The sequence below is a fragment of the Pollicipes pollicipes genome, unplaced genomic scaffold (assembly GCF_011947565.3).
Source record: "Pollicipes pollicipes isolate AB1234 unplaced genomic scaffold, Ppol_2.1 Scaffold_5724;HRSCAF=6776_pilon_pilon_pilon, whole genome shotgun sequence".
Lineage (NCBI taxonomy): Eukaryota > Metazoa > Arthropoda > Thecostraca > Pollicipedomorpha > Pollicipedidae > Pollicipes > Pollicipes pollicipes.
The window spans coordinates 52,662,221-52,686,340 of NW_023596746.1; the positions used below are offsets into that span (position 1 = coordinate 52,662,221).

Here is a 24,120-nt window from a genome sequence, read left to right on the forward strand (position 1 = left end):
TACCATGGCTGAGGCAGCCACGGTCGCACCGAGGTGCCCACCAGTCCACTCGGCACACGGACAACCAATACCACCTACCATGGCCGAGGCAGCCACAATAGCACCGAGGTGCCCACCAGTCCACTCGGCACACGGACAACCAATACCACCTACCATGGCCGAGGCAGCCACAATAGCCGAGCCAAGTGGTGGAGCTGCCCCACCTGGCCAGCCCCAGCCGTCTTCCAACGCACATCTGCACACACACACACACACTCAGTGGGGAGTGGGGAGGCCACCGTCGACCTCCATCGGGACCGCCGCACGCCTACCCACCAGGTGCACGGTGACGACGCCGCCGTAGCTGTGGGCCACGATGGCCAGGTCGCGAGCGGCCGCCGGCCGGACGTACGTGTCCCACACGGTCAGCGCGTGCTCCTCTGGCCGGCCACTCCCCTGCCGACGCGTCCGTCAGTGGTCAGAAGGATGGGCCACCGGTGCTGGACGGCGTCACCAGCCGCGGAAGCCGCCTCGGCAGCTGGACGCCACAGGACTATGTGACAGAGATTGGGCGATACGGATGAGATGGAGTGGATTGGATACGGGTTGGGTGAGATTGGACGATACGGCGGAGATGGCGAGCGTGAAGCACGAGTCAACCGGACAAAAACATACGGTGGGAACTGAGATGAAACCAAAGTTGTTTACGAAAAAATAGCATTCTTTCCATTAACTAAATCAAGACATTCGCGAGGACATTTCACGAACAAATCATGGGACAGTTGCTTGACAATGCTGATTCGCCCAACCCCACATAATTTTTTTGCACCTGTCGGAGGGCTGTTTCCTTACTCTGGAAAACTTTTGCCCTGTCTGGGGAGCCTCAAAATGTTTCGTGGAATAAGGGCGGACAAGGTCAACCCCCCCCCCCCCTTCCCGTCAACCCTGGTTGCGGGGCAAGCCGCCGCAAAAAGGTTCCTAAAATATGCCGAACCTACGCGATGCCTACCCCCACCTGTTGAAACGTGCCCATGCCCAGCACACAACACTCCTCGCCTTTCTCTGCGCGTCGGCACTCAAGTGGAAAGTCGCTAAAGCCGGAAATCAGTCTGATTTCTTAGCTCGCATTATAATTGTTAGTTGTCTCGGGACCGCCGATGGTGCCCGCGCGGCACCCACCGGGATGAGCTGCTTCTGCTTGTTCTGGACGCGATGGTTGTCGTTCGTGTTCAGCACGAGCACGCCGTACCCAGCGGCCAGAGCACGCTTGATGTACGGCAGCTGCGTGCCCTCCTGAAGTCCGTTGTTGATGATCAGCCTGAGAACGAGTTCGATGTGTTGCAGCTGAGCTGAGTCAGCTAGGCACGGACGATCGCTAGCAGGAACGGCCGTCACGCGTGACGTGGGTAACATGTCCTCATCTCCTCACGGCGGTGAGCACTGCGCTGGCCCACTGGCGAACACGACTGGGAATAAACATTTAAAATCGTAAACGAGATATCACGGCAATACAAAGCAGCTGTATTCCACCGGTATCACGCGTTCAAACCGTGCATGCATGGAACATACGCTGTTTGCTGGAGCTTTGCACGCCTTTCATGGGTGCTTCATGTTGAGATAACTTAAGGGAACAACGGTGAAAAGACTCGGAATGAATTACCAACCCATTTCAAATGAGCTTCACGACCTCATTTATACTAATACCTGATTTATACATAACTAATAAATGATGTTTACGAGAATTTTGGAGTTCTCACAACACACTTACCAATTGTGACTTAATGTAAAGCCCATATAGGGCCAAAAACAAAAACACTAAATCAGCCCTTCTATAGCCCATCAAAATGTGTGACATGTTCTCCTGTCCATGCAGGGCAGTTATGCACGTAAAAGAAGAAAGACGAATGAGTTTCACTGCACCTCTGCTGCTTTTAGACCAAGTTAGCCATCCTGGGATCACATTCTGCCACATGCTCACTCACAGAGGGTGTTGACAGGACTGGGTGGGAGGGGCCCCACCTTCGCGTCCATTGTCCAGCGCGCACTACGCCAGAGCCGTGGACGAGCAGCAGCAGACGCGCGGCGTCCGCGTAGCCGGGGCTGGCGAACACACAGGATGTTGGCTTGTCCGGATCGGCCCGCTCCGGTACCTGGAGCCGCTGGAGGCCGACCTCTGTCTCCAGCAGACGGTACACCTCAGCTGTGATAGCCTGAACAGGGGGTGGGGCACAATGGTGGGTCATCAAGTCATCAGGTGTGCTGTACTCATTGTCCATCATGGTAGCTCGGTTTGTCAGTGTCTGGCTTCCAACATGGCAGGGTGGCTATGGGTTTGAGTGATTTAGGTGCTCCCTATTCGCTCTTGACAGCCATGGCCTGTGGCTAGTGGCAGCCATCCCACTACAGGTCAGTTGATATTGAAGGGCAGGATGGACCATGCCAAGCACTTCCATACATTTCACTTTTGTAACCACATTCTGCCATTTGTCTAGAATTGCACAATCAGATGGTAGTGGTCAGCATTTATACAACAAGCATTGCTTAGTGTTAAGTGTGATCCTAGGAATCAATGCAATGAAATGGTTTGGATTAAATGTTAAAAAGGAAGGTATATGAGGTATAGGGTCATCACTAACAGTCTGCTGCAACTGAATTAGTCCACAACAGACACAGGATACTACAAACATGATGCTAGCAATATCCACATCCTTACAATGGTATTTGCTATGCATTATAGCCAGAGTTGGCAGGAGCCAGCTGAAAACAGTTTCTGCCAGTTTGCTTTTGCTCATTTCAGGTATGTGACAGAAAACAAAGGCGGCAAAAATTGGTAAGGATTCAAGTACTGCAAAAGCATGCTGATTAAATCCATTGAATATTATGCTGATATTGTTAGCAATTGTATGGTGCAAAGGGCGAAGGAAAACCCATAACAAACAACTATTTTACTATCTTAATTTTCAGCCTGTGAAGCTAGCCCAAGAACCAAATGCTGACCAAACTGTGGTTCTTGAAAAAGTGGCAAGCCACAGTATGGCTTAGTATTGGTGCATCAACCAAATGTAAGATTTTCACCATACACCACGCACCCACTGAAGAAAAGTGGCATTGTGTGAGATAATCATACCTCTCCAAGAGCCTCATATCTGGCTTGGTTGTACTCAGGATCTTTTGAGATGTTGAATTCAAATGGACCACCTGTTTTAATGTCCTTTAAGGATCCATCTGGAAATATTACAATAAAGGTAAGTACAATGAGACCCAGCCATGCATTATCAATTAACTGCAGAATTGGCACCTTCATAAGAAAAAAGAATCAATGATTAATGTAAAAACAATGTTCACACAATTTGGCCCAAGAACATTTATTCATCACATTTTTCTCAGACAACCACAATGCTCAGTTCAAGTGATACAACAATGTAAGATAACTTGCAAAAAGGGCTTAGCTCACCTCTGAACTCATATCCAAAGTCCTCCAGCTTGGTGGGGAATGGTGAATTTCCCATGCCTGTAATATCTGTGTGTGTTAAACTCCGGCAGGTTGCAAGGAACATTGAAGTTCCCCACGTACACCTCGCACTTCATACAACCAATAGGTACCAAAAGTGACATTCCGGGGTAGGCACCACACTCCTTAACACGGTTGAAATTCATTGAGTATGATGCCCAGCTCACAGTGTTGGTACGAAAGAGTACACCAAGCAAAAGTGAACACATGCATCACGTTCACTTACCTCTCCTCGCCATCCAATAATATGCTTTCGCTCCTAGCAGTCAAGCACACAATTCGTATCGCTCAACCGAGTCCGCGGTGCGGGTATCAGCTGATTGGGCCACAACAAACGGGAGCCGCAAATGTCAGCAAGAGATATGAACATAAATATTTGTATGTAAATTCCACGGTTGTTCCTTGCCTTTCAGCCAACTTTGCAAGCCTTCGAATCTAGATGTTTGTGTGTATTATTCCGATGGTATCTCTAGTTCGACACTAGAGCTGTTATACTGACAGAGCTATCACCAAGTTGCCATGGATATTGCAGTTTTGTGACGTCATGGTACAATCAGTTAAAAGTTCTTGGCGATCTTCACCACCGTCGCAAAATCAGCTGACAGCCTCGCCTGGCCGCGCGCCGCGGGTTTATGCGTGACAGGTTGGTACGTGTTGGGTGGGTGGTAGATGTGAGTGAAAATAACGTTTATTTATATTAGTGCATGGCATGGATTTGTATATGAGGCTATTTGTTTATGTGTATGAGACTGACATGTGTATAGATTTGTATATAATATATATGATATGAATCATGTCCATTGCATCTTTGTAAAGTAAGGCGTAAATGCTGACCATGACATGATCTTGCTATAGCGAGGGCGTGCTGACACGCGTCCAAGGTTATAGCTTTCATGTCATTGTTGGTGTCACCAGGAAATCAAACAAATTGGCTTGGGAGGAGGGAGCAAGAGCTCCTTGCAACTCAGAAGGAAGCCACACCCTGTTTTCAGATAGCTTTTGTAAGTGTGAAGCCTTTGCTAGGAATAATAGTGCACAACATGGTGAACATTGTATAATAAAGTCTTTGACCATCCTTTTGGTATGTGCCTTCATGTTTCAACCATGGCCCAAATTATAATTAACCTGTGGACAACTGTCCAAACTTGGTACATGAGAGCTGGATCAATCAAAATTTGTTGGGATCATGTAATCTGAATTTGTGCTCAGCCATTGCAATGCCACCTGATAAGTATGGGCTTAATTATCCTGGGCTAACCTGTTTGCAGTATGATAGAGCATATCACCATGCTGGAGGTGCCTAGAAAATTGAACAACTAGTTCTGAAAATCAAGAACACCTGAATCAGCTATTTCCTGTGCTGCATGGGGTGCCATCCACCTCACTTTACAGCTTGTGTGATTATCTGAGGGCAGCATGCCAGACATATGTGATAATATAATATGATTAATTGAAAGGTTCATTTTATATCAAAACCATGAGTTTCTTACCTTACCTTACCTCACTTTACTTTATGGTAATCAAGAATTATAAAAGGCTACTAAGCCTGTAGGTCCCAGTCTCATCAGGCTCCCAGCAGGAATTATGGGAAGATTCAGTGTGGCATGTTGTACATGATGTCAGCCCAGTACATATCAAGCCTAGACTTGAACTGTTTTACTGAGGTCAACAGCACGACTGGGTGTGGAAGAGCGTTCCAGTCGTTGACAACCCACATGCTGAATGAGTTAGATGACAAGAGTCCTAGCTGGAGGTTTTCTGAAATTCCATTGGTGTCCTCTTGTCACTTCCGAGTTGTGCCTTGTCAGGGGCTCCTCTTCTAACAGTGACATACACATACCTCCCTGAAACAGCTGACACACTGTTACCATGTCTCCCCTCTGAGGCAATAGTACAGCAAGGGCAACTGAAGGAGTCTGAGCCTCTCAGGGTGTGGCTGGCACCTCACTTCATAGACAAGCTGGGCAGCTAGTCGCTGAACCCGTTCCAGCCGCTTCTGGTCCAGTTTGCCGAACAGGCCCCAGATAGCATTGCCATACTCCAAGTACAGACATACTAGTCATGTACTGTATTATATTGTACATGTGCATATACATAATTCTTAAATCAGTTATCACCATAGATTCCATCCCAAGACTCTACACTCAATGAAAGTCATCAAGGTAGTAGGATATCACCAGTTTCTCTTTGGCTTCTGGAGTAACACAATGCAAACTAATTGATATAGCTGGCTGAAGAACTGGGCTGTTTTCTTTTGGGATAGAAAATTGCTGGCGTCATCTCATAGTCACCTGCTCATTTGAAGCCAAACATATCAACCTGAGATCAGGAAATATTTTTGTAGGGGTGGTGTTGTAAAGTTGAGACTGACCAGGTTGTGGAGAAATGATGTGATGCGGTTTTAAGGTGTGTTGTTTAGATGTTTTGATCAGAGTGGGTGATTTTTGTACTCTGCATTCTGTACATTTGCATAGATGATTATATCGAGGATTCATCTCACAGCATTGATGTGTTGAACTTTCAACACTGATAAAAGTGGTGGTAACAAAAAGCATGTCCCTGAAGCACAAAAAGATCCATGGATTTGATTCCATGATTGTTTTACATTGAAACTATGGGATCCTGGATCCACTTTCTGGATCTAAGTACATCTTTTCAGGATGAATGGTAGAGGATGTGCTGAAGCTGGGTAATGGAATCTCACATAAGACCTTGTTCCAAACATCTCACTTTCATGATGTTATGCTAGACTTAAACTTATACTGACATTTTTAAGTCTTCTGGTGGTTCTGTTAGGTGAGTGCACTTACATCTGATCAAAGCTCTGAAGTCAATGTATTTCCTAAACAGGGACCAAGTGGGTGGCAAATGGTTTGGTCACCTGTCCCTGGGGCCTGGAAGAGAACGCAGGGGGGCTGAAACTAAGTAGGCATGAGCAGGTTTGTACAAAGTGCAAAAGATGGATGACTTTGAGCCTGCAGGTGACTGGGAGGAGCCACAAGCAAAGCTCTGCTGATCGAGAGGGGCGTGGTTGGAAACATCCCTTTTGCTGTTGATGAAGGTTGAGTATGTAATATGCGCCAGCGACCGCCCTGGCGCCATCCACATTGGTATAGAGAATCAGCGGCGTATTCATTGAGTGGCTCCGTGCACACGCGCACAAAATTATGACCTGTACTGATATCTGCGCGAGGAGATGTTGAAACAACCAAATCGCATGAGACGCGTCAAAATATTAGATTAAGAAGTTTTGTGCCATGCGACAAATGTCTTCCGCAACGCACTAAACTGATGCTGAGACTATCTGAAAGTTAAAAACTGGCTCCCCCCTCCCCTTCCCCATTACGAGATCCTTCTTACGCCCCTGTGAAAAATATGTGACTGTCTAGAATTGGCCGCGAAGCAAGGCAATGCCTCACTGAACGTAACTTGAACAGACGAGACCTGCAACTTATAGCTGCTTGCAGGTAGTCAAAACAAGCCAGCTTGACTCCTTTCTGTCGGATTGTCTGCTGGCTTGTCTGGTCTCACGTTCCCAATGTTGTAGGATGGAGCAAGAAGTTTTGGTACTTCACACATAAGTCTGAAGACTTATTTGAAGAAGTGTTATAAGACTTATTCCACGCATTACGATCATGTGCGATTTGTCTATAGTGTCCTCCAGCCATGCCCTGGTGGTTGCGTCATAATAAGATGAAATTATCCGCCTTTGCATCATGCTGCTAGCTTTGGAAAACCTGTTTTATAACTCATATTGCTGTCCCTGAATGTCATGGTTTCTTCTTTTTCAGTAAAGAAGCATGGCTGGAATGAATTTGGAGGTGTGGGCTGGGGACTGGGGTCTCCCATCCATTGACTCCAAGTGCCTGGAAGTTATGGTAAGAACATTATTGAACATTTATCAATACCTGGATAGTGCAATGTGCCTTTTTACATCATTAGCCTCACCTGACAGCTACATATCATCAAAAGACCTTTGTTCATGTAGGTGTGATAAAACGTATACCATTTAGAAATACCCTATGAACTGTTCATTTGGTCGCTGCTGAGCTGTCCGCATTCACCAGGGACTCCATAAAACACTGCATACCTGGCTGCAGTCATCCGTGAAAACCACACATGCACTATGTTCTGGACCTCTCTTCCTTTGACGCTGACCTCGTGTGATGCATCTGCTTATGATCAGACATTCCTGAAGATATGCGGCACAGAAGTCCAGGTGACGGAGGCCAGCAACCCTCTGAGGTCTCCCAACCGTGACTACCCAGTGCTGCACGATGGCGACGTGAAGCTCTGCTCCTTTGAAGACATAATGGTCCACATGAAAAAGAAGGTAACACAGGAGGACATTTCGCAGAGTTTCGATGCGGTCTTTTCATGCGGTTTCGAGAACGCCTGAACTTGACACGACACCGGAGGACGCTAGACCAAGCAGACCAGCGACGGCCGTGTATCGCTGCGTACGCCCCTCGCATCCCCTCAAATTCTCTGAGGATACGTTGGCGGCCATCACTGTACTGGCTCCCCCGTCTCCTCCGCAGAACTTCAACCCGGACTTTGAGCTGTCGGCTCGCCAGTGCGCCGACTCGCTGGCGTTCACCAACTTGCTGCGGGATCGGCTGGACCCGGCGCTGTGGCTCTGCTGGTCAGTCAGCTGTCGTCACGTGACCCCTGCCGTCACACGGCCCGCGGCTGGGTGAAAACCGATGGCAGGTGCCACGTGCCAGCCGCTGGACGTAGTGTCGACCATCTCGGTCGTAAGACTGGGTGGCACGTGACATGAGGTCTGCTGTCACTGTATGCCAGTTCTTGTGGAGAGACGAAGTGTTCAACACTGGCCGGTGCCTAGGTGTTCACTGAATCCAGCAATAGTGATACTCCCTGCTTAGTGATGAAGCTGGTACGCTTAGTTTTGCGATCAACTCTGCCCTTTCTGTTTATGTGCTCCCAGTTATAGGCGTCGATGTATTTGGCAGTCATGATTTAGGCGATGCTCCACGAGAGGTGTGTAATCCCAGATTCGCATTCAGGTGAGCTCATGTTGACAGGCCTGAATGGCGTCGCTGTAGCTCCTGGTCATCCGGTGACCCGCGGTCGTGACCCGCCACCCGTGATCCGTCCCCTGCTAGGTGGGTGGACGCCCAGAACAGCACGGAGCTGACCCGCCGCTGGTACGCCTCCCGCCTGCGCTTCCCGCTCAACTTCTACTACCCGAGCGTCTGGGAGGAGGCGGCAAAGCGGAAGCTGGCCTCCGTCTGCGACTTCGACGTCAGCGCCAGCGCGGTGGAGTCCTACGTGAGTGTCGAGTGTGCCGCGCGGTGAAGTCCTGCGTGAGTGTCGAGTGTGCCGCGTGGTGGAGTCCTGCGTGAGTGTCTAGTGTGCCGTGCGGTGGAGTCCTACGTGAGTGTCGAGTGTGTTGCGTGGCCGAGAGAGCGCCGTCGGACGTTGGTGCGTCGATGGGCGGTCGGCGGTCGGCGCTCAGTGCGTCGGTGGGCGGTCGGCGCTCGGGTCCCGCCTGTGTGGGCGGCGTCCGTGCCGCGGCCCCGTCCAGCGGGGGTGAGGAAGACCCTGGCGGTCGGCGCTTGGGTCCCGCCTGTGAGGGCGGCGTCCGTGCCGCGGCCCCGTCCAGCGGGGGTGAGGAAGACCCTGGCGGTCGGCGCTCGGGTCCCGCCTGTGGGGGCGGCGTCCGTGTCGCGGCCCCGTCCAGCGGGGGTGAGGAAGACCCTGGCGGTCGGTGCTCGGGTCCCGCCTGTGAGGGCGGCGTCCGTGCCGCGGCCCCGTCCAGCGGGGGTGAGGAAGACCCTGGCGGTCGGCGCTCGGGTCCCGCCTGTGAGGGCGGCGTCCGTGCCGCGGCCCCGTCCAGCGGGGGTGAAGGGGACCCCGGCGGTGTGCGCTCGGGTCCCGCCTGTGACGGCGGCGTCCTTGCTGCGGCCCCGTCCTGCAACCCTCCCCTGACCTGACCTGACCTGACGGCTGACGGCTGCTCGGCAGGTGTGCCGGCGCGCCGACGAGTGTTTCGCGTCGTTGTCGGAGCAGCTGGGCGAGCGCGACTGGTTCCTGGGCGCCGCGCCGAGCTCGCTGGACGCGCGTGTTTTCGGCTACCTGGCGCCGCTGCTGCGCGCGCCGCTCCCCAGTCGCCGCCTGCAGACGCTGCTCAAGGCGCACCCCAACCTCGTCAGCTTCGTGACACGCGTCCAACAGCGGCTCTTCGCCGAACAGTATGCAGGTGGGCGCTCTCGCTGACGGCCGTAGTATTAGTCGCGTCGAGCCGTGCGGGTGGCTGATGTGGCTTACTGGCCATAGTGCTAGTTGTGCGTGATAAGCAGCCAGTGTGAGCTTTGTAGTCCATGTGATGATTGCAGCGAGCCTTTCGTATGCATAGCTGATGTGGATGTGGTCATTGGCATTGGTTCATGAAAGGGTGACACTCACTTCCCGGTACTTTACGTACGTACATACAGTTGACGGTACGTTACGCACGTACGTACATTTCCCGGTACTCATTTCCCGGTACGTGCGTAACCAGTTTGTATAGAGCTGATGTACAATTCCTGTCTGTAATGCCGTCAAACGCCTTGTGTACATTTCACGCAGAGGGGCTCAGGTAGAGTATTGTCGGCAACGATCCGCTTGTTTTGGTCTGGCTGCTGCAGCCTAGCCGCGCCGTTGACCCGTGACCGATAGTTGCTTTGATTTTGTCGCGAAGTTCAAAGGGAACGTTCATTACCTAGCAACGTGATGTGTTCATGACTCAGTGGCGTCGATGCTGTGCCCTATGTCGCCCTGCTGGATGTGACAGACAGGAGAGGTCGTACCCTGGGATGTACCGACATCACCCGAAATCGGCGCCGTGCGTTGCGGCAGGAGCTGACCGTGACCTTCCCCGGTTTGTCAGCCGACCCCGCTGCGCCGTTAGGGCCGCCCGCGTGGCGGGGTCGCCTGCTATGACGTCACAGCTGCCCCCCCCCCCCGTGAGGTGGGCCGCCGGTGCCGGGTGGCGGCGTGCCGTGAGTGGGGCTGGTGGCGGTGGCGGCCGATCGGTGGGCGCTGGCCAGGCGGGACCGGGCCGCCGCCGCCGCCGCCGCCGCCGCCGGATCTGGCCAAAGGTCAGGCCTGTCCCCGAGGCGTCAGTCAGCCCACGGAGCGGTGCGTCACGGCTCGCCGAGCTGCACCTCCGCCCCCTTCCTTGTCCACCGCACGAGCGACGCCCAAACACCGCTGGCCAGCGGGACACGCCATTCTTATCTGCCGCCGCTACCACAAAGCCATGTTGATTAGTGCGGTCCGGGTTCACGGAATAAGCAAGGGACCGGGTGGTGAGCATGTGCAGTGCTGGCCTCGGGCATGTGCAGTGTGCTGGCGGGCGCCTCAGGCTGGCCTGGCGTTTCAGAGTACGAGCGGCAACAGCGCCACAGCGGCGTCGGTCGGCCGGCCCCCGGCGCCGCCGCCGACCCGGCCGCCGAGCACGACACAGAGTTCCCCAACAAGCGGCGTAACCAGCTGCTTGGCTGGCCTGGTGGCTGCCGGTGCCATGCTCGCCTTCGCCCTGGCCAACGGCTTAGTGAAGGTGGGACACTGGGCTGTGGAGGTTACGGCGTGGTCACGGGACATCCGCATATGGACTTGTGTAGTCGACATGGTCGCTCCGTGCGCGCATTATGCGTGACCAGCGTGGGCAATGCAGTCGCTGGCCGCAATTCAGAATTTGTCGTGCAGTATGCCTTACGTATTTAGCAATATATATATGTATATATATATATATATATATATATATATATATATATATATACGTACATCAAATTGCCGCAATGTTTCCCTAATTGTATGCCTAGCTAACCCATTAACCCGTGCAAGATTCTTTGCTCCGGTGCACACGGTGCCAACCGAGCTGTCCATAAGAAATACGTGAGTAGTAGAAGGAAAAAAACACCAGGAGGAGAAAAAGACAGAGTTGCCGCGGCAAAAGACAGAGTTTCCTCTTAAAAACATTCGGGGAACGTCATTCTTTTTTTCCGGTGTCGTGTTTTTTTTGCAGACAGTGGCATTCTTTTTTATAACTGGCCCATGTCCTGGATACAAGGAAAAACACTCAGTTGACGAAGGGTGCCGCACAACCCGAAAATGCTCAGGCTTACGTTCGCGACACGCATTCAGCAGCGAAATCTTTCTAACAACTAATCACCTTCCGCGGATTGTATCATATATGCCGGGAGATGGCCAGTTCGAGGTCCAGTTGCATTCAGCAGGCGGTCAGAGCAAGTGCTTGTAGTGTTTGTATCTGAGGGACGGAGCTGAGCCTGATCTCGGCCGAGGCGGGGTCCTCGTCGGTAGTGGGCGCGCTGGGGCCGGCGCCCTGCCACTGCCGCTGGCCGGGGCAGCGTCTGTCCCGCCACCGACCCAGGGGGGTCCCGTGACGCGTGACGCCGGCCGTGACGCCTGTGCGCCGCTGGCGGCAGTGCGGGATGAGACGCTGACAGTGGCCGCAGCAGTTCCGTACTTCACTCCGAACAGCCTGGGCTGTGTGACTGATGGCGGACGAGGCGGCCGGTGGTTCTGTCTGATGTTGCGCTGGCGCACCGCTGGGGACACCGCCAAGTCCGGCACGCCGGCGTGACTCCCCCATACGTCACGAGCACGTCACATTGCCTGTCGCGGATCGACGGCGCGTCGCTGCCCCTGTTCCCGCGTGACTCCATCCCTCTGGACGGGCTGGCGCGTCGCTGGCCCTGTCCCGCTCGTGGACTCCATCCCTCTGGACGGGCTGGCGCGCCGCTGTCCCCGCCCTGCGTGGCCTTGTCGTCTGGTACCCCGGCCCACAAACCGTCGCGCTCTTTCAGATCGAGAACATGGAGCCGGACGAGTACGACCTGGGGGAGCTGGACGCCGATTAGCCGCTGCCCGGGCGATCGCCGAGTCCATGACGTCACAAGCCCCGGCGACGCCGCTGTCTCCGCGTCCGCTGCTTCCGGAAGGTGCCATGCTGGCGGTGCGCCGACCCGACCGCCTCCTCATGTCCAGTACGGGCCAGTGCGGTCATGTCAGCTGCGTTCGTTCCGTCATATTTTACTGCGTTGTTTGGTTGGATTCGCAGCATGTGGATTTGGATTACGCGATTGGGATTGCGTTTTAGAACTGTGAGCACGTTGGTCATAGTGCTTTTACGGCTGTGTATGTTGGTATTTGGTGCATACAGTGTAACTTGTGGTTTGCCACACGGATTGCCGTGGAGTCTGTTAAAGAACGGTTGCTTCTAGGATATTCAGCCGAATAAAGCCTGCTCTTCAACAGACTCACACCCCCAAATAGCAAATGCTGCCATGTTTGCCGGTACCATAATTCGATTGTTCAGTATGGGTATGCGAGTCATATGAGGCATGTAATATGTATACGTGTGTCTGTCCAGATATATACGTGGCAACTCATGAGATGTGGTAATAGGTGGGCTGATGGTGAACAGTTTTGTCGGGCAGAAAAGATGAAAGATGCATGGTTTCGAGGCCCCATCGCTGCTCTTAAAAACGATGGATCTCATCTGTGTGGAGTTGTGAGCTTAGACAGTAGTATACAGGCAGATATGCCTACGGCATGCTCACATTAAGGTCTACAATGCAGACAGCCCGGGGTCCTGCTGTCAGCTGTGCCTGCCCGGCGGTGATTGACGGGCGGTGACGTGGTGTCCAGTATGACACGGGGTGACGAATGCTTTGTTCGTCACATCGGCAATTGTAGTGCTTTTTACGAAGACAAGCGGCATGAACACATCCGGGATCGCTGCTTCGTATTTTTGTCGTTCTTTTCTGACTGCCACCAGTTTGGAAGTTTGTTATAGGGAGTGTCCCACCTTCTGGGTATATTGCAAAAAATATACCCAAGTGAAACGCTGGGGCCAGCTAGTGTTTTGGGTAGTGGCACTGCAGCGCCGTTAAAACATAATGTGGAATAGATTATGCTCACTCTCTAGTCCCAATTACGTGCAACGTTCTGAAACAGCCGTACGTTTTTTCCCTGCGGTCGTGGCCGGCGTCGTCATGACGACAGCCGTGGCATCTCTTCTGGTGCAAATGAGAAAACAAGTTCGTGATTGGCCCGGCGAGCGGCGAGGGTCCGTTACCGAGGAGCAAATTGGGTCCAGTTTGAGTCTGTGCGTCACCATTGACCAGTTTACACCTTCATTTCCGCAGCCAAAGTACACCTTAAAAAGAGCCACGGTGATAAAGGTAAGCGGATAAGGCAAAGCCATAGTCTAACGTTTCGTCTGATTCGCGGGATTATATCTTCATATCCGCAAATATTGTCTGTCTAAATGGAATGTGTCAAGCTTTCGTGGCATTAATCACGCAAGCATTTTCACAAATTAATGTGCTGCAAACATTACAGAACACACAGTGGAAAAAGCAAGGGAAGTGACACACATTTCTTTCATAGTGGTGAGTAGGGAGTCCAGTCAGATTTCTCCCGCAGCAGCGGCTACTTCAGATCTTAATTCTGAGCTATTTGAAGGATTTCGAGAAAACTGGTGTCGATCGAATTATGCGCGTATGACCTAACAATAACTGAAAAGTACAAAAAGGTAGCGTGCTCCTTCAAGTACGCGCTCCGGCAGCCGGTTGAATTACCCTTCGCCCGGCTGGGTGGGAGTCGATTCGACCCAGCCTCCTGAGATCTCAGGAACTAAGAACCTAGAGAAATCAAATTCACATAGTATGCTGACCTGTACTTGAACTCGCTTGTGTCAAAATTTGAGGCTCCCAGGCTTCACCTTCGGGTGAGATAAGCTCAAATAAGGTCGAACTCCAGATGTGTATCCAGAGTGCCCTAGAACCTAGATACCTGTGCTAAGCAAAGGGTCGCTGATGCTCGTTTAAGGTCAGTGATATTGTTTGACCTGTCGAAGGTCCTGGTGACCAAAATCATACAAGACTGCTGAGTTTTGCGTTTGAGTAAGGGTCAAAGCTTAGGCTAGGCAGTATGTTCATAAAAACAAAATGTTGACTTGGGTCATTTTAGATCAGTTGCCTTTTCTGATCTTCGTGAAGTTCATGGGAGACGTATAATGTGTTTCCTATCATCAACAAATTCTAAATGAGAACCAGAAGCTATGTCATAGGCGTAGAAATTGTCCTCGCTAAATCCATAGCCTGACTGACCTGCTGTAGTTTAGCGACCTTACGAAGTAGATCTTTTTATGCCAAACGATCTGCTATTCAGTTGTTTACAGTTATGCACCATTTGGTGCGGCTACGCCGCGCCGTCCGGAACCATTCCGGAAAAACCTTCGGGGGTTCAAACTGACCCCGCCCACCCGATCGCGTGTTAACCCACGGAATGCCTATGCTTCGGAACCGATATTTGGTGCAGTGAGGAATTGTTGCTTTTTATTTGTAGGCGTATTGAACGTGTCAGCTAACCGATGATGGGCGCAGTACATTTCGTGCAGGTTTTTTTTCTGTCGCGGCGCAGGGGTTGAATCCGTAGTGTGGATTAGCTATACGGGATGGCAAGCTTATTTTCATCGGCAATATTATTAGTATGAAATACGTAGATAATACATGCGCAGATGTAAAACATGCGTAATTTCACTAGCAGCTTGAACGAGTTGTACCCAACATAATACTGGGGCAGAACTCTGCTCATAAGCTCATTTGGACGTCCTTACTACGTAAAACATTTTTTTGTGGAAAAATTCGCGGTAGTCGCCAGTGCAGGATCTCAATATGAGATCCTATCCTTTATTAAGGAAATAGAAAGATGGCAGCTCCACTCCTAGTGAAGAAAGTTATGTCAGTTGGTTTTAAAGGGAATGTTTCATAGTTGAACGCACTGCAGCAAGCACCAGATATAACATAACTCATCTACAACTATTGATATGCACTTCAGTGGCAGAACTGCTCTAGACAATGCAACTTGTCCATTTAATGAATCGATATGTGCAACACGTGCTCCTCAATACGTCACTGGTTGTGTCATTTATATGCCGTTCAAGTGCTGCCAAAATAACCGTGCGAAGTTGCCGCCTTTGCGCTCACTTGAAGTACTTCCAACCCACCGAGAGATGGCAGCAGAGTACTGAAGGTGTTCGCTGAACTGAATATTGTGTTTTGGCCCTTTCTCATGGTGTGCTTGCATATTTATTCGTGAGTTTAGGAAGTACACTTGTTTCTGCATCTGCGGTTATGGTGCTTTTCTTAATCCATTCGATCACAAGTTGAAGGATCGAACTTTGTATCTTCGGGGGCCTTGCCCCCCTATGTTGAGCTGCCCCCTCCCAATGCTGGGCTTAGCTCCCCCCCCCCCCAGTGTTGGGCTGGGCCCCCTTTATTTGGCTGGGCCCTCACGATATGAAGCGTGGCTCCCGATACCTCATGAAATCTTTTGAGGTAAAGATGTTCTAATATTTTTTTGACTTACAATTTAGTAATAGAGAAAAATCACATATAACACAATGCACAACAAATTTCTTCAGTTGCATTTTGTAAGTGCTAAACTGACAGTGAATGTTTTTGTGCGTCTTTAGGGTTTTCAGGGAGCTACAATTACTTTTGAACTAGGGTGGGAGTGAAAAATTCCGTCGCAAAAAGACCGTGCGGGAGTGAAAAAATTAATTCACAAAAGGTGGAACTTATGAACTCGTGATTGATGCCTCAGCAAACAAAGGCATCTATTTCAAGTTGGCATGGACATAATATCAGAAACCTGACAAAACTGTTTTGTTTTTAACATCTTAGGCCATTTAAGTGAAACAGAATACATCAAAATATAGTAGTTTGATGACAATGTAATGAGCATAAACAATTGATAACACCAACAATTTGATGCTGCACTTTGCACTTCCCTTCCACAGTGCTTTTAACACAAAACAGAGCGAAGGAATTCAATAGCAAAATAACAACAGAAAATTCAACAGCCATAAAACACCCAAACAAAAAAAAACCTTGGACTCCTATACATCAGCCCATCACCAAGTCAAACACAATAGACATACCTCTGGATTCTGTTAAGATGGGGTCAGGGAAACAAACATTTTGTCATTGTTTCTTACAAAACACCAATGCTTGTTTCCATGAAAGAAGCCTAACTATGCCTAACCTAAACCTGCTCCCCAAAACAAAACGTCAGCACCTTTTGCATGGTCTGTTGGCAGACAGAGCCTTCGCACTCACCCCCCAAATATAAATATCAATCATGCCCACCAACATAAGAGATTTGAAAGCAAAACAAGTAAGAGGTGTGCATGATAAACATCTCCAGAGGGTCGAATTTTGCCATCAAACATATCTATATTAGCTGCGTCAGGTCCGCCCCAAAGCTCTGAATGGCAGCATTAGGATAGCCTTGTCAGGTAGCCTGGTGAGTTAGACATTCGAAAGGCTTAGATTTATCATTAATAGGTACCGCCATGAACCAAGAAAACAGGTTAACCGAGAGGTTAACAGGGCAAGATGGCGGTAAAAATAAGCTCCGTGCTTCAAATTGTCTCCTTCATTCTTTGGGAATTGATCACTCTTGGGTGCATAGCAAACATGTTTGGGCGGCTGGCGAATGAATCCAATTTGTGTATGAAAGACGTACAAGTTTGCAGTAAGAACATCTTGCAGGGATATTGGTCAACATTTTCAGCAACAGATGGTACCTCTAAAAGCAATCGAGAAAGAAGGAAGAACAAAGAGGTATCACACTCTTATGATACCAAGAAAAACAAAAATAGTTAAATAAATATAAAGACTGATACTTTTCTTGATGAATGTTGTAGTCAGTTGATTTGACTTCAGATCTATTAGCATAAGTGCTGAAATGGTGAAATTATCATGTAAACTTAATTTAGAAGACATTTCTTGCATTTTTCACTGCTGCGTTCCGGGAGTGATGTAATTTAGTGGTCAAGTTTCCTCGGGAAAAAATACGTGGAATAAAATTATGTACCAGGCCTTGCTGATGTTTCCACCAGGCTCTACTTTCGTGGTGTGGTGGTGAGACTAAAGGAATAGGGGATGCGTGAAAACCTTGCATTTGGCACACAGCTGCCGATTGTGATGCATTTTGTAAACAAACCAAACTTAATGCGTGCAAGCGGCTGGAGTCGCTGGGGGTTCTTGGGCTTGGAGGTACCTGGCGCCCTTGCTCTGTGCATACATAGACATGATTCAGATGTAGGTGAGGCAGGTCATAGCCAGGCTCTGGTGTCCAGGTTCTGTAGAGACTCGTTTATGTTTGGTGGTTTCAAGTGAGCTCGGTTTTGGATGGCATCTGAAAACCTCAGAAAGGGAAATAGGGGTTCGGCATGAGTGATTAGAAAATGTCAAGCAGGAGTGAAAAATTCACATACAAGATGGGGACAAGGAGTGAAAAATGCTCCTCATAGGGTATTGCTTTACACCCAAATTCGGCAATTCTAGGACACTGGGCGTTTTACGACGTTTCTGAGACTATATGGGGACGCCTGTCTCTTATCCTGGCAGAAATAAATCTATCAGCCCCTACAGCGAATGGTCAAACGCAAAAACACGCAGTTGTACACATTTTCTAACTCGTAATGCCACTCGAGTGATATGTTGTGACCCAAGCATTGGAATGTTGGAGTGTAATTATGATATTGAAATGTTAAAATATTGAGATGTTGAAATATATTGAAATGTTGAAAATGACTCACAGAAAGCGGCGAAGTTATCAAAAGTCGTAGACTTTTCAAGCGATGTTCTTTTTTGAAGCAAAGCATACGGTCAGCTTCCTCAAATATGTCAAATGGTTTGTATCGTTGGCACAGAAATATTCAAATCTTGCGCTGCACGTTTTGAGTATCTTGAAGGAGTTCGAAAATTTTTTACCTTCTTATTAAAGAATGTGAAACCAGTAATGCATAAACAAAATGAGTGCTAGATAATAATAACAAGGATATTGTGTTTGCTGTGCCCCGACAGGTAAAGTCGTCTTGAACAGGGGTGTGAATTTGTTTAATTAATCGCGGGGGGGAGGGGGGCGAACCGAAGGCCCATCAACATGTCCACAATTTTTTTCTCATCGGATTTGGCCCGCTTTGTTTTGATTTAATGCAATACATGTTTTTGATCCTTGTATAATTTGTAAAAGTCTTTAATTTTAACAGTATAGAAATCATGCAGAGTTGGATCCAGGCAGGGGCGGGTCCAGGATTTTGTCAAGAGGGGGCACGCACCATTGAGGGGCCCCCTGTAGTTTGGGGCCCCCTCCAAAAATGTCATATATATATATATATATATATATATATATATATATATATATATATATATATATATATATATATATATTATATATCTCTCTCTCTCTCTCTCTATCTCTCTCTCTCTCTCTCTCTCTCTCTCTCTCTCTCTCTCTCTCTCTCTCTCTCTCTCTCTCTCTCTCTCTCTCTCTCTCTCTCTCTCTCTCTCTCTCTCTCTCTCTCTTCTCTCTCTCTCTCTCTCTCTCTCTCTCTCTCTCTCTCTCTCTCTCTCTCTCTCCTCTCTCTCTCTCTCTCTCTCTCTTCTCTCTCTCTCTCTCTCTCTCTCTCTCTCTCTCTCTCTCTCTCTCTCTCTCTCTCTCTCTCTCTCTCTCTCTCTTCTCTCTCTCTCTCTCTCTCTCTCTCTCTCTCTCTCTCTCTCTCTCTCTCTCTCTCTCTCTCTCTCTCTCTCTCTCTCTCTCTCTCTCTCTCTCTCTCTCTCTCTCTCTCTCTCTCTCTCTCTCTCTCTCTCTCTCTCTCTCTCTCTCTCTCTCTTCTCTCTCTCTCTCTCTCTCTCTCTCTCTCTCTCTCTCTCTCTCTCTCTCTCTCTCTCTCTCTCTCTCTCTCTCTCTCTCTCTCTCTCTCTCTCTCTCTCTCTCTCTCTCTCTCTCTCTCTCTCTCTCTCTCTCTCTCTCTCTCTCTCTCTCTCTCTCTCTCTCTCTCTCTCTCTCTCTCTCTCTCTCTCTCTCTCTCTCTCTCTCTCTCTCTCTCTCTCTCTCTCTCTCTCTCTCTCTCTCTCTCTCTCTCTCTCTCTCTCTCTCTCTCTCTCTCTCTCTCTCTCTCTCTCTCTCTCTCTCTCTCTCTCTCTCTCTCTCTCTCTCTCTCTCTCTCTCTCTCTCTCTCTCTCTCTCTCTCTCTCTCTCTCTCTCTCTCTCTCTCTCTCTCTCTCTCTCTCTCTCTCTCTCTCTCTCTCTCTCTCTCTCTCTCTCTCTCTCTCTCTCTCTCTCTCTCTCTCTCTCTCTCTCTCTCTCTCTCTCTCTCTCTCTCTCTCTCTCTCTCTCTCTCTCTCTCTCTCTCTCTCTCTCTCTCTCTCTCTCTCTCTCTCTCTCTCTCTCTCTCTCTCTCTCTCTCTCTCTCTCTCTCTCTCTCTCTCTCTCTCTCTCTCTCTCTCTCTCTCTCTCTCTCTCTCTCTCTCTCTCTCTCTCTCTCTCTCTCTCTCTCTCTCTCTCTCTCTCTCTCTCTCTCTCTCTCTCTCTCTCTCTCTCTCTCTCTCTCTCTCTCTCTCTCTCTCTCTCTCTCTCTCTCTCTCTCTCTCTCTCTCTCTCTCTCTCTCTCTCTCTCTCTCTCTCTCTCTCTCTCTCTCTCTCTCTCTCTCTCTCTCTCTCTCTCTCTCTCTCTCTCTCTCTCTCTCTCTCTCTCTCTCTCTCTCTCTCTCTCTCTCTCTCTCTCTCTCTCTCTCTCTCTCTCTCTCTCTCTCTCTCTCTCTCTCTCTCTCTCTCTCTCTCTCTCTCTCTCTCTCTCTCTCTCTCTCTCTCTCTCTCTCTCTCTCTCTCTCTCTCTCTCTCTCTCTCTCTCTCTCTCTCTCTCTCTCTCTCTCTCTCTCTCTCTCTCTCTCTCTCTCTCTCTCTCTCTCTCTCTCTCTCTCTCTCTCTCTCTCTCTCTCTCTCTCTCTCTCTCTCTCTCTCTCTCTCTCTCTCTCTCTCTCTCTCTCTCTCTCTCTCTCTCTCTCTCTCTCTCTCTCTCTCTCTCTCTCTCTCTCTCTCTCTCTCTCTCTCTCTCTCTCTCTCTCTCTCTCTCTCTCTCTCTCTCTCTCTCTCTCTCTCTCTCTCTCTCTCTCTCTCTCTCTCTCTCTCTCTCTCTCTCTCTCTCTCTCTCTCTCTCTCTCTCTGTACTTATTCATTCATTGAAAAAATGCGGAAACTCATTTTACTGTGCACAGCCCTATAAAGCTAGGCGTGCTACGCATGCATAAACACAGAGTTCACTCATTTTCTACAGATCATGTTGAGTGCTGTGATTTTGAGGCTAAGTGTGTCGGAACAACAGGAAAGTAACGTTGAGTTTGCTGCTAACAGCAATCAAAACCAAACATGGAGTCCATTCCTACCTTATGTATTTACGGCTAGCAGGCTGGGCGATGGAATCAGCTGATGGTTGATGACTAATGCAAAAATTTCCCCTTTTTATAAAGAAGTACAGCATATTCTAGCATTCAAAATACGTTTAGGACACGACGCACTAGTATAATAAATGTCACACACTGGATAGCCAAAGTACATGACACATACGACGTAGGCGGTACGTGAAATTACGTTCGGCAATAGCGTGTAAGAATTCATTGGCGCATATTCGACTGCTACTCTTAGGCGAGGGTACCAAGGCAGTAGGAACGGGGGGGGCAGGGGGGTCATGGCCCCGCACTTTTCAAGGTGAGGGGGCAGCAGGGTTAATTACCCCCTCCCCACTTTTCAGATTAAGTTGTGTTTAGCCTACTTTTACACCAGACTTACATATACATGCCGATTTACCTAGTTCGCCAGCCATATTACTTTAGACGCATCATCTTTTTCGTTTGCTTGCTGGCCATCACTTAGCGTCACAGCCGCGGGCCGACGCCGCGCGGCCTGCGGAGACTGCAACACCGGGCGTCCAGACTGCTGCTATGACTTGCGAGAGTGCATGTTCAAAGCTATATTACATAGTTTTTTATCAGTATTCGATTCAGATTAAATCTTGTACATTTTAAACGAACATGGATAAGCCATGTTAATACAAGCCTATGACCCCATTTCATCTCCAATCTACGTTCAGGGATTCCTCAACATCTCAGAAGAACACAGAAAAACACGGAACTGGATCGTGTGTGACAATTATTGGACCACCTTTGGCGATCAGGGATGTTGTTGCGTCAATGAGGGTTCCCCTGCTGATCCGGAACCAACTACGCGGGTCAGAAGGACTCCCGTGTCAGGGAGGAGAACCATGTGATACGATGTATCCTTCCAATGGCCTCCGGAACAACCAGGAGATCCCGCCCCGTGTCGCTAGAATAACAACCAGAAGACACTTCGCAATGGTACGGAGTGACCCTTCAGCTCTTGACCGGAACCGGTAATGTGCCCCTGGTGTTCTTCTCAAGGGGTCACATGCCCGGAAGGAAATAAAGGGTCTCGTTATTTTAGAGAAGAGTGGGGGTCTCATTATTGTTAAACAGAGTGTGTCGAAATGAATTTTTCAATAAAAACTAACAAGGCCATCCCATGTTTGCCTGAGAACGTTCGTTTTTTTCAGAATGGATTAATGAAAACAAAATGCATCAAAAGATTTGAACATGCCCGCCCGCAGCCTCGAGAGCGAGGACAGCGGTGGTCTGGGTTGCAGCTTCCCTAAAATCGAACGGCGTCGGCCGCTGCAAGCGCCACCATACGGCGGGCGCCGTGTTAATCTGTCTTCTGGACAGGTTAATAGTTACAGGAACACGAAAAATAGAGAATCTACCTTTACTCTTTCAGTTCCACCACCAGATTCCAACATCATTTTCCACACCTAACTCCACCAACAACATCGTCGTGCTTTAACACGCGCCCGGGTGGCCGGCTGGATACCCTTCGTTCGGGCGGAGGGGGGGTCGATTTGAGACCCCACACCTGAGCTCTCGGGAACTTAGAAAGCTAGAGACACCAAATTCACAGGATGTGTTGACTTATATGCGAACTCACTTAAGTCAAAGATTTTTAGGTTCCTAGGTCATGACCTTCAGGTCAAATAAGGCCAAACAAATTCGATTTCCAGGTTGGTCTCCAAAATATCCCTAGAACCTAGAAAACCGTTTCTAAGCAAAAGGTAGTATGCTCATTTAAGGTTGGTGACCTTGTTTGACCTTTTGAAGGCCATGGTGACTAAAATCACGCAAGATTGCTCTGAGTTTTACATTTGAATAAGCAACAAAGATTACGCTAGGCAGTATGTTCCCAATAACAAAATATTGACCCCGTCATTTCAGGTCAATGACCCATTTTGACCTCTAAGAAGTCCATGGAAAATGCACAATGCGGTTCCTGCTTTCAATAAGTTCGAAATGAGTACCAGAAGCTATCCCATACAACAAGCCCTAGGGTAATAAAACAGGTTGTTTTTTACCCTGGCCTGACCTTTATACCTGACCTTAGGTCAATGCGATCTGCTCATTCAACTGTTTTGTTGCCTAAGAAAGCACCTCAGAGATGTATGGCTTCGTCTAACACTCCGTTGTTGCATCAGATTGAACGATTCCCTAGAAATTGACTTCGCTGAAACCATGGCTTGACTTTGACCTGTCATAGGTCAGCGACTTTACATGATATATTCAAATTTTATATGCCAAACGATCTGCTATTCAATTGTCTATAGCTATGCAAGATCTGGCGCAGCTACATCGCACCGTTCGGAAACCATTCTAGAAAAACCTTCGGGAGGGGGGGTCAGTTTGACCTTCACCCGAGCGCGTGTTAGGGGCCAGTCCGTTCTTATCATCAGTCTAGAAATCGTACACGTGAAATAAGTGCCCAGACCGTTTTGTAGATGTAATATTTGATGTTAGCTGCTGGACCGACGCTGCGCGGGCTACGGAGACTCCAACACCTGTAGTCGAGACTGCTGTTTCTCAGATTATCGAGTTCGCATGCTCGACGTTATGTCACAAACTTGTATTGATATTGCTAAGGTCATTTTTTCGGAAGCGTCATAATTTTCGTCCGCCAGTTGAACAAGGACAAAAGTTGGTCGTCAGGCTAACGCTCCCCGGATTATGGAGACTGCAACGCCTGATGTCGAGGTTTTTGCTCTAACATTTGCAAGCGCACATGTTAACACGCGCTCGGGTGGGGGGGCAAATTAAACCCCCTTCGAAGGTTTTTCCCGGATGGTTTCCGAACGGCGAGGCGAAGCCACGCCAAATTTTGCATAGCTGTAGAAAATTGAATACCGCATCGTTTGGTATAAAAAATTAAATCAGCATGTAAGGTCGCTGACTTATGACACGTCAAAGTCAGGCCATGGTTTCACCGATGCCAATTTTTAGGGAATCTTTCGATCTGATGCAGCAACGGAGCGTTAGACGAAGCCATACACCTCTGACATGCTTTCTTAGGCAACACAAATTTTGAATGAACAAATTACGTTGACCTAACCTCAGGTATGAAGGTCAGGCCAAGGTCAAAACCAGCCTGTTTGATTACGCTGGGCGTGCTCCATGAGATAGTTTCTGGTGCTCATTCCAAATTTATTAAAAGTAGAAACCGCATCATGCATCTTCCATGGACTTCTTAGAAATCAAAATAGGTCATTGACCTAAAATGACCCAGGTCGACCTTTTGTTTTTGGGAACATACTGCCTAGTGTAACCTTTGTCGCTTATTTAAATGCAATACCTATAGCAGTCTTGCATGATTTTGGTCAACATGACCTTCAAAGCCAAAAAAGG

At 49.0% G+C, this 24,120-nt stretch overlaps 2 protein-coding genes and 1 long non-coding RNA gene across 3 annotated transcripts in view; 2 read left to right on the plus strand and 1 right to left on the minus strand.

The window, feature by feature from the left end:
- The window catches only part of LOC119103667 (cotranscriptional regulator FAM172A homolog), a 46,924-nt gene extending 43,124 nt beyond the window's left edge, over positions 1-3,800 (minus strand). Inside the window, exons 1-6 of the mRNA XM_037227285.1 lie at positions 3,717-3,800; positions 3,434-3,490; positions 3,107-3,204; positions 1,999-2,189; positions 1,159-1,297; positions 316-435 (exon numbers count right to left, since the gene is read on the minus strand). Coding sequence (XP_037083180.1) covers positions 316-435; positions 1,159-1,297; positions 1,999-2,189; positions 3,107-3,204; positions 3,434-3,490; positions 3,717-3,729 — 618 coding nt within the window. The 5' untranslated portion in view covers positions 3,730-3,800. The remainder of the gene's footprint in view (positions 1-315; positions 436-1,158; positions 1,298-1,998; positions 2,190-3,106; positions 3,205-3,433; positions 3,491-3,716) is intronic.
- A 4,002-nt stretch (positions 3,801-7,802) lies between these two features.
- LOC119103186 (metaxin-1) lies at positions 7,803-9,733 on the plus strand. The gene is made up of 5 exons (XM_037226632.1): positions 7,803-7,823; positions 8,032-8,135; positions 8,620-8,785; positions 9,482-9,576; positions 9,625-9,733. Exons 1-5 carry the CDS (start codon positions 7,803-7,805, stop codon positions 9,731-9,733), a joined length of 495 nt encoding a protein of 164 aa, XP_037082527.1.
- Positions 9,734-10,994: 1,261 nt separating this feature from the next.
- Positions 10,995-12,915, plus strand: LOC119103682 (uncharacterized). The gene is made up of 2 exons (XR_005094800.1): positions 10,995-11,057; positions 12,328-12,915. It is a non-coding gene; the product is annotated as an uncharacterized LOC119103682 (long non-coding RNA).
- The last annotated feature ends 11,205 nt before the right edge of the window (positions 12,916-24,120 follow it).